General features: G+C 37.6%; 2 protein-coding genes across 4 annotated transcripts; one reads left to right on the forward strand and one right to left on the reverse strand.

The window, feature by feature from the left end:
• Positions 1-2,606: 2,606 nt before the first annotated feature.
• Positions 2,607-6,532, reverse strand: psmd5 (proteasome 26S subunit, non-ATPase 5). Of its 3 annotated transcripts, none has more exons than XM_014006546.1 (10): positions 6,318-6,532; positions 5,605-5,695; positions 5,417-5,530; positions 5,213-5,341; positions 4,902-5,011; positions 4,637-4,779; positions 4,202-4,393; positions 3,694-3,803; positions 3,476-3,616; positions 2,607-3,400 (listed from the first exon to the last, which is right to left on the reverse strand). In XM_014006546.1, the coding sequence occupies exons 1-10, from the start codon at positions 6,488-6,490 to the stop codon at positions 3,143-3,145; spliced, it is 1,461 nt and encodes a 486-aa protein (XP_013862000.1). In that variant the 5' UTR covers positions 6,491-6,532; the 3' UTR covers positions 2,607-3,142. The 3 variants fall into 3 exon arrangements, with proteins under 3 accessions (XP_013862000.1, XP_013861999.1, XP_013862001.1); XM_014006545.1 differs by having other exon boundaries at positions 5,605-5,749; XM_014006547.1 differs by lacking the exon at positions 6,318-6,532 and adding an exon at positions 6,222-6,277.
• A 1,775-nt stretch (positions 6,533-8,307) lies between these two features.
• Positions 8,308-9,668, forward strand: b3galt9 (beta-1,3-galactosyltransferase 9). The gene has a single exon (XM_014006548.1). It carries the CDS (start codon positions 8,434-8,436, stop codon positions 9,514-9,516), a length of 1,083 nt encoding a protein of 360 aa, XP_013862002.1. The 5' UTR covers positions 8,308-8,433; the 3' UTR covers positions 9,517-9,668.
• The last annotated feature ends 389 nt before the right edge of the window (positions 9,669-10,057 follow it).

Raw genomic sequence — 10,057 nt, forward strand, 5'->3', positions numbered from 1 at the left:
CTTGTTTCTTTACACTGTCTCCCACTGACTCACACTTGCTTAGAATGAAAGAATGAATCAAACTGAAGGAGCACTGGAACCTTTTAGACAACATTTTACTTCATAATTACAGTTTTCAGATTCTGACTGTAATTAACTATATCAAGTTGTTCTGAATAGGAATGAGCTTTGAACATTATAGCCTACACTGGAATTAAAACTTACTAATTTTGTCAATTTTGTTTTGTTGCTAACAGTTTTTCTTTTACGTAATTTAGTTTATTTAAATTATTTTTCTTCCCCCTTTTGTGTCAGAACAGCCCGATCACTCACAATTTTAATTTCCCTCTTGTCTCTTGTTATGTTGACCTCTTGTATAGGTCCCAAAACTACAGTAATTAAGATTTTTTTGTAAATTACAAAAACGTTTATTTGTAAAGCTTCTGTGTCTCTCCTGCTGACTTATTTGGACGCTGACAGGGTGTAAAATAATGAATGGGGGTCCAACTAAAACTATCTATATTTCAGACATTATACCTGCACACGACTGGTGATGATGATAATGATGATGATGATGATGATGATGATGACAGGCTGACTCTTCATTAAAGCAAAATTCAACCTTTTCTCCATGATCATGAGAAAATCCAGCTTGTGTTTTCAGACAAAGTGAAAAAAAAAATACAAAGCAAGATGTTCTGACTTTGTATACAAGCTTGGGTTTTCAAACAAAATTAGTAAAATATTCATCTCTGTGTTGAAACGTATTCTGTCAGTGCACTAATGCAGAAAGAGAAATGGAAAATCAAATACCAAAGGAACAGACTGACTGGATGTTTTTATAACCTTGTTTTTTTTTCTTCTTATATTTCTTTCTTTCTGATGACGCATCAGGAGAAGACGTGGGAGAGGTGGTCTATGAATCACAGGCAAGATGGTGACGTGAGGTCATCAAAAGAGTTTCAAGCTCATGATGGACGTTTGTGATTGAGTCAGTGTTAATGGGAGAGAAGCTTTTTTATCTATAAAAGGAAAAAAAATACATCTGTGATATTCCACCTGGAGGAACGTGTAAATGATTAATGCTGAAAATGAATATGCAAATGCTTTTTCACATTTATGCAGAAAGTAAGTCCAGTATAAAGAATGTGGAAATAATCAGACAGAGCAGCATAATTAAAATCCAAATATAATTGCAGGATTTAGCTAATAATGTGATAGAGGAGGACACAAAGCATCTTTGTCATGCTCAGGAAGGAAGGTTTCCATGTTGCTAAATTCAGTGTGATGACCTTTTGACCTCTGACATCACTGCCTCCATCTGGTGTCTGCAGCCACTCACCTGACCCCTCATCTACATGTCATTCTCAAGCTCGGGAATCTAAATTTGAAAATCAAAAGAAGGCTCAAAACATCAAAACATTCATTGCTGAGAAACCTGCAAAGGCTGATTTGCTATTGCTCACTTAATAGAAAATCTTGGACATTTAACAGTGCAATTTGACATTTTCTAACCTCATGCTTTTTAAAGTTTAGCTTAAATTCTAGTTTACAAACCTTAAAGTGCAATTTAAAAAAAAAATGCATTTCAGTGGTGGTTCCCAAACATTGAGGCAGCAGATCTCTCTTAAAAATAGAAAAAAATCATCCACAAAGACCTGACACAGGGCCTGGTTATCATCCTTCAGTGCATCATGTAATATATGAAAGGTTTTCAGCCAACAACTTTTTTGAATCACCTTGTGGTAGAAAAAAATATCTGTCGAACAGTGTTATCCTTGGTATTTTTTTGCGAATACATTTCGTAAAAATGGGGGAAAAAAGTGTGTCTTTGAGACAAACGGTCAGTAGCAAAGTGCGTGAATGACTTATGATTCACAGGCACAAAAAAAGACATCAAAGGATAAAACAGTTTTGTGTTTACACAAATGAAATTTGCAGCAAAAGGTCTAACCCCTAAAATTATTTATATCTACCCTCATGTACAAAAGAAAAAAAAAAAGAAAAAACTAAGGCCACACTGTGATTCAGCAGCTTTTAGGACCATAGCAGCCAATTTCTGTAGAACTATATCGATCTCTGACAGGATTTTACAGGAATTTTGCCCACTTTTCTTTGCAACAATGCTTCAGTTTATTAAGATTTGTAAACAGCCGTAAAACAAAAATGGAACAGCTCAAGGCTTTTCCAGAGAAGGTGAAATCAGTTTGAACAACTTCTGTGTATTTTTTTTTATCTGAATTAGGCACCAGCTTTGAATAGTGATTACAAGATAATTGGAAAATTTCAACAAATATATTCATGTTGGTGGAATAATAATAAAAACCCTTACTGATACCGATTTAGTTACAAAATGTAGCTCAATGATTTATTGCTCAGAAATGCACTGTACTGAGTTGTCATTGAGTGTTTTTAGCACTGTTCATGTTGTTAGATACTTCTAATATTTATAAGTGAGTAATTTAACAATATTTCACAGTTTATCTTAGATGATAGACTTTCTTAGAGATTTAAATTTATTTAGAATTTCCAAAATATTATTTACACCTTTAACTTTTCTTTTAATGGTTCTTTTATTTTGTTCAGCAAAGTAGAAAAGGTCAATGAAAACAATATAGCCGTGAAACTAATTATTTGTCACATATTTATTAAAAAAAATTCCAACAAATTATTATTGACACGAAGATAAAGAAATCAGTGTTGCAGGTTTATTCAAGTTTAAGCAGGAAAAAATAGAGAAGTGAATTTGTGTGGTGTCTGCATGAAAAACAGGTGAAAAAAACACACATTTGGAAGCTTAATAATTGCTTAAATACTCTAAACTGAAAAACTCTTTTAACATATCAGTATAGACTCTGTTGAACTGTAGTGAATCAATGTGAAAATAACTATATTTGTGGCACAGCGACTGATGGGTTTGTGTGGGATTTCAACAGCAATCCATTTTCAAGGAATATGTCTGTTTTTTGAGAACTAAAACAAGTTTTTTTTTTTCATTTTAGTAAAGCTCCAGATGCACACATCCTACATCTCACCCAGCAAACCTTCAAAAAATGGTTTTATTAGAAACATTCTTCTAACTACTTCTAAACTCAGTGAATAATCACTACATAACCTAGATTTTTACCTAGTAATCAAGCAATAATTAGCTTCCTGTAGGTTCTTAGTTGGCTCCTTCTGTGCCGACTGAGGCCACAGCTGTGACGTAGTAAGGTCCTTCTCTGAGGTAAGTCTTCAGGCGGATGTAATTTTGACTGCCCAGTATTTCTGCAGCTGTGGATGAACCCACAAGAGACCCAATCAGTTCAAACTTGGCATCTTTGGCCTCCTTTGTTTGGCCTGTTGAACGATCCAAAACAAACTCCATAAATCCAGGGGTGACCATCATCATCCTCTGACCCCATGGTTGACTGGCAATGGCCTAAAAAAAGGATTATCATCACTTAATAGGTTGATAATAACAATAAAATGCTGGCGGTTTCAAAACAGCACTTACAGTGAGGATCTGTAAAGCCCCGCAGTGAAGCTCTGGAAAAGGCTGTGTGCTAATGCTGCGAATCATATCCATGGGCTTGTTAGATAAAAGCTGAAACCAGGACTCTGTCAAGGACAAAAGGTCTTCTGTTTGATGCTCTGGCTGCAAAGAAAAGATAAAAAAAATCATCAAGGGGTCATATTTTTCAGGTATAATAAATCAAAGATGGCCATAAATACCTGTAAGGTCAGAAGTTGTGATATGGCATCCAAGCAGCGAACTCGAAGCTCAGTAGCTCCAGAACCGGCAAGATGGCTCATTCTTGAAAACACAGTCCGGAACTCTTCTCCTGATTACAGAAAACAATTTGCATTTAATATTCAGAGATGACTATGTAACACATTTTGATAATCTTATAAAATGACTTAAGTGGCACAACAGAGCCCCTTTGAATTAATTGGGTTTGATTTAAAAAAAACACACAGACACAAACAAATCAGCAAAATATTTAAGATTATAAAAAACAGGTTATTCTTTTGCAAAAGAAACTTTGTCACTAACTTATACAGAAGCTTGGAACAATATGTTGATTTTTATCCAAACTAAAAAGTTTAATAAAATTGACTGGTTACGCAAGCTCTCTTGAATTTATCCAACACGCTGCTTTAGGACTAATTTGTTCATACAACTGGCTTTTTGTGCAGGACTAGTGGGTCATACTGTATCATTAAAAGATATCAAACTTGCCTGTTTTCTGCAGAACCTGCTTCCCTTCGACTGTTGATCCGAGCAATCCCAAAGTGTCCAGGGCCACTCCGGTCATCGCAGGGTCCGGATCGAGGGCCATCTCAAACACCTTGGTCAGGAAGGTTGGGTAGGCTTCACAGACCTGCTGTGGGCTGTCCATGACGGCCAGGTTCCCAAAGAACTTCACCAAACCTAAACCAGCAATATCCACACTGTTAGGGACCAACCAAATCGTTTGTACTTCTACGTTCTTTTAAATCAAATTATGTGTTCGGCTTTGGCTCCACGTTCTGTTACAACAGGACTGAATCAAGTTTTTCTATCGTCTTCAAAAATAAAATAAAATAAATAAAAATTTAAATTTAGCTCATTTGAATAAACAAAAACTGCCTCCAGTTTTTGATTGAATTTGGAGTCTAAAAAAAAAACACTTACCAGGAAGGTAGAGTGAGGAGAAGGGGTCTGTCTCTGCTCCTCTGATCATGTTGGAGATCTTATCCATGATACCCTGCTGAGCTAAATACTGACGACCATGCTGACTGTGAGCAAGAGTGGTCACCATCTCTACAGCCGTGGCCCTGATAATAAACAAATATATAAATAATAATAATAGAAGTATGAGAAAAAAAAAAGTAAGACCGTGAGAATATAAAATGATGTCAGACAAAAGATAAACACTTCCTTGACATAATGTCCTCACCTAATTAACACATCATCTCCTGTCAGTTCACTGAGCAGCTGGGAGATGAGGCCACTGTTGGCACAGTAACCGAGAGAAATTGGAGAAACAGATGCGATTTCCACCACCAGCTGCAAGGCAAAGGAAAACGAGCATAACTTCTCTTTTTTAGTAGTGCAACTTGGATGGCCACAGCAAATGCATTAAACAGAAATTTAAATAATCTTCTTATTAATTAAACAGAACATTACACTCATAAAGACAAACCCAAAATACTCCAGAATAAGTTCTTTTTTCTTGTATCTGTAAAACTGTGCAGCAATTTGATGTACCTCATATATTCTGTATCTGATAGTGTCACTTGTTGCCATCACATCCTTCACAACATGCAGGAGGTCACTCTTGAATAATTTGTCTAAGCCAGGCTTGGAGTGACTTATCTTAGAGAGGGAATGAATCGCCTACAAAAGAAATTAAAAAGTTATTGTACACGCTGTAGATCTATTATTAACGCCTATCTGTGCTTCAGTTATCACCTGTTTGGCCACAGACATCTTTTCCTCCCTGATGCAGAGGATCATCGCTTGTAAGATATCATGATCGTTGAGAATTTCTGTAACAGCTTCCGGGTGCTCCACCACTCTCCCGATCTGAAAAATAAAGAAATGAAACAGGGTGACGTGTTTCTGGCCGTTTCTGCTTTGCGTGTCAACAAACTTCCTACCTGTGTCAAGGCCAGAATCTTAACGGTTTCATTCGGATGCGTCAAACCGCCCTGCAGCTCGGCTCTATAGTTCTGGACCACATGGACAGGGCTGAGAGCAAACAGGACGCGTTCAAGAATGTCCACACACAGCTCAACCTGCTCTCTGCAAGAACAAAGCTCACGTTACATAAGCAGCTCTGCAGCTTTCAACATTTATTTTACAGCTGCAATTTAAGCTGACATGTTCAAACTATCTAATACTCTCTTTTTACATAACAAATCTGGCTTCAAAAAACTCTGGTGTTTGTGCATTATTCCATTTTGCAAAGACATCTTAAAGCTACTACTAGTACTGTTATTGTGATAATTATCATTATATTTATAAAACTTACTATTGTACAGAAAGGAAAGTCTCCAGGATGAGAAAAACAACCATTATTACCCAAATACAAACATAAACACTTATAGACAGCTTAAAAAATAAATGTTTAGTTGATTACAAATACGGTTTCAATTTTAAAACCACGAGAACAGGGCTGAATCTAACAATAGCCACTTAGCTAGCACGCTAACAACTAGCATAGGTTAATTTACACTTTTAGCATAGCTCGATAACGTTGCCTAATTGTACCTACCCCCAGTTCGTGTAGGAGTTTATAACAAAACTAAAACACATCGTCTGATTCAGCGGTTTTCACGCAGCAGTTTCTGAGTTGGACCTGAGAACCAACCTGTCATTTGAGGCCAGCAGAGAGAAAACCACATCCAAACGCTGCCCGCTCACAGACTCTCTCAAAGCACTGGCGGGAATTGCCAACAGAGCTGTTTTTAAGCTCTGGAGCTCTTCAATTGGGTCTTCTACACCCGAGATTTCCTCCAGTAAACTCTGAATGGTAGCTGCCATGACTTGTTTTTTAAAAACTTCTTCCTGTTCCCTCTTCTTCTTTTTTTGTTTTTAACATTCGCATTAAGGCAGATGAGACTTTACCGCCATCTGCTGGTCATAGTGGGAGGAGCCAGCTCTTCTAAATTCCCTGGCTTTGCTCAGATCTTTGTAAAAAGCTTCACATTTTGTGTCTTCCGTTTTCCTCCAAAAAAGCTTTTATAATATCGTTATCTATTTTATTTTGAAGTAAAATTATAAACTCAACTTAATGTTCTACTGTAACAGGTATCTGCAACCTTTACAACTGAAGAGACATTTTTATCATCTCTTACTAAATAAAATTTGTGAAGAGCCACACAGTTTACTTGATTGTTTGAAAGAAGATTACTCCAGATTTCTTTGGATGCATTTCTCTGTAATTTGGCAGACAGAATTTTATCTTAATACATTTTCCTAATTACTAGACACTTTTTTTATTTTTATGTCTATACAGACATACCTGACATGTTTCGACGAAATGCAAATTTCAGTCTGGCCTTCTGATTCCTATTGCCGATGAGTGGTTTGCATCTTTGTGTAAGGCCTCTATATTTCTGCTCTCTGTGTATTCTTCAAACAATAGATTGTGAAACCTTCACCCCTGCACTATGGAGGTCATAAACAACTGTTGTTTTCCCTGGCTGGCCTGTTGGATGTCTCTTGCTCAGTACACCAGTAGTTTCTTTCTTATTCAGGACATTTCAAATAGTTTTGCTCTCTATGCCCAATGTTTTTCAATGGCTTTGATTGATTTTCCTTTTTTTCAGCTTCAAAAAGACTTGCTTTTCTCCAATAGACAGCTTCCTTGGTCCACTTTATAGTTTAAACCCAGGCCAAAAAGTAGACTAGTCATGCAGATTATGTTTGAACTGTCAACTTCAACGGCAACACCTGGTTCACATGTTCCATGATTTTTGCTCACCTAAATATGTTGTGATGTGTTACAAAAGGTGATATAGCCCAAGTGGTTTAACACATCTACATGTAAATATTAGAAAATAAAAGCTGATGTTCTGAACTTTTATCTCATGTTCATCTTTTGATCTAAAATTCAAAATGTCTTCAGAGTACAACAAAAAAAGGGAATTAGACTTTCTGTTCCAATACTTATGGAGAGAACTGTTTATTCTACTTTGTCAAAAAATAAGTTGAAAAACTCTGAATTTGTGTTTATTGAGGTCCTCGGGCTAAACGAGTGTCACAGAATCTTCAAATCATTTTGTCTCTCAAAGATCTCACAGTTGACAATAAGACAAGCATTATGACTTTTTCAGTCATTGTAATAATATTAGAGACTGTTCAGAGGCATATGTCCTGCTACATGGTTCATCAGCACTAAGTGATCATAAAATCAAGAACAGATGATGTAGTTAAAATAAATACTTCATGCAGTTCCATTTCTTTTTATTTGAATCTGTGGATAAAGTATAAATGTCAGATAAGTATGCTATAATAAAATAAACACCTTTATGAGCATTTTGAATTCTTTGGGTCATTTATACTGACATACTGGGAAATGTCTCAGTAAGGTCAAATATAATAATAATAATAATAATAATAATAATAATAATAATAATAATAATAATAAGGACTGACAGGTAATCATTTTCATTGTCTTGATTCAGCTGCCCTTCATTAAAGTTGTATGCATAATGCAGGATACACTCCTCTAAGCGAGCGCCTGACTTGGGGACGGGGTGCAGAGTTACACGCTCTTCAAGTTTCACAGAAATGGAAACCCTGCGTCTGAGAGCCCTGATGCAGCAGCAGGTCTACTCATCACCTGGGGTTTATGAAAACAGATGAACAAAACAACAGCTGTTATGCAGGTACAGAGCGGTTTTTAGGTTTGACTCATAATTTTTGTAATTGTTTAATCGTCTATCTTCGTTGGAACTCGTGCTCTTTTTATCTTTTCGAAAATGATCTTCCGGTGCTTCTTGTGCAAGCTGCGCACTCACCAGTGGTGCTTCCTCCTCTTCAATGTGTTGCTCTTCCACGCCTTGTTGTTTGGGGCAGATTTCGTTGAAGAGTACCTCCTGCAGCCCACACCTGTGGTTTACACTGACGGCGCGGTGGTCAGGGTGAGAGAGAAAGCGAGAAAACTAGACCTGAGCGCTGCAAAGGAGAACGTGTCCAAGGCCTACCATATTTCCAACGCCGAAGCCTGCCGAAACTCCGACATCTTCCTTCTGACTCTGGTCTTCAGCTCTGCAGCTAATCTCACCCAAAGAGAGGTGATCAGAAAGACGTGGGCCAATTCGGTAGTGATTCAAGGCTTTCCAGTAAAGACGCTGTTCTTTTTGGGACCGACTCAGACCTCTGATGCACAAGAGGACATCATGAGAGAGTCTGAACATTATGGAGACATAATCCAAGCTGATAAATCAACCCTTCAAGACCCAAAAGAAAGAACAGTATTGGCTCTTCGTTGGGTTATTGCCTTTTGTCCTCTTTCACGCTTTATTCTTCTGACCAAAGAGTCTGTGTTTGTCAACCTACCTGCCATTGGGAGTTACCTGCTCGGGCTGCACCGGCACCCTGAAGATCTCTATTTGGGTAGAGTGATCCAGAAAGACTCCCCTGACAGGAACCCCAACAGCCCTGGCTTCCTGCCCCCCACTCTCTATCCAAACAAGTTCCTGCCCGAGTACTGTGATGGAACCGCTTACGTTCTGTCCCAGGACGTGGTCCGAAAAGTGTATGTGGCATCGGCAGCAGTCCCGGGGCCCGTGCCCATCGATGCTTTCGTTGGTCTCTGCGCTCAGAAATCAGGTGTTGCACCGACGCACAGTGCCAGGTTCTCTGGAGAGAAACACGTCTACTACAACGCCTGCTGCTACCGTTATCTGTTCAGCTCCGCAGGAATGGGGAGCCATGAATTAGAAAAAGTGTGGAAAGATCTGGAACAGAAAGGTGGACAATGCTCTCTGCTGAAGACATATTATGGTCTGGTGAACTGCAAGGTTCACACATATTTGGACAAGTTGGGTCTATTCAATTAATGTTAGGGGGATTGTACTGTTAGAATTGAGGAGTAAATGTATTTTGTATGTAATTTTTGTTTGTTCATGTTTGTCTTGAAGCAAAATGATAAAATTTGAAATAAGCTGCCATGCAAATTCAAATTAAGGTGGCAGGAGGAGTTCTTTTTAACATTTTGTCTCATTTGATGCCAATTTAAACAACTCCGATGAATTTCTTTGTAAGCATGTGAAGTTTTAATGTTTGCAAACTTTGCAAAATTTCAAACTATTTATTTTTGCTCTGACTGTATATAAAAACCATAAAACACAGTTTGTTGTAGTTTTTTTCCTTCTATAAACAAATATGATGGATCAGTTCAGAACCAGTGGATGTGGCCAGACAGGTCGTCTCAGTAAATCTTCTGCGCCGAGGCAGACATCCAGTGGTCGGTCGGAGGTATAACAAAATATTATTAGAATAACCAGGAAAACTCCCTGAGTACATTTGTAATTTTAGAGTACATTTTATTTAATCTGAAAGCATCAGAGACTGTAAAAGTCGTAATTTTTTTTTATGATA

The sequence above is a fragment of the Austrofundulus limnaeus genome, unplaced genomic scaffold (assembly GCF_001266775.1).
Source record: "Austrofundulus limnaeus strain Quisiro unplaced genomic scaffold, Austrofundulus_limnaeus-1.0 Scaffold36, whole genome shotgun sequence".
Classification (NCBI taxonomy): domain Eukaryota; kingdom Metazoa; phylum Chordata; class Actinopteri; order Cyprinodontiformes; family Rivulidae; genus Austrofundulus; species Austrofundulus limnaeus.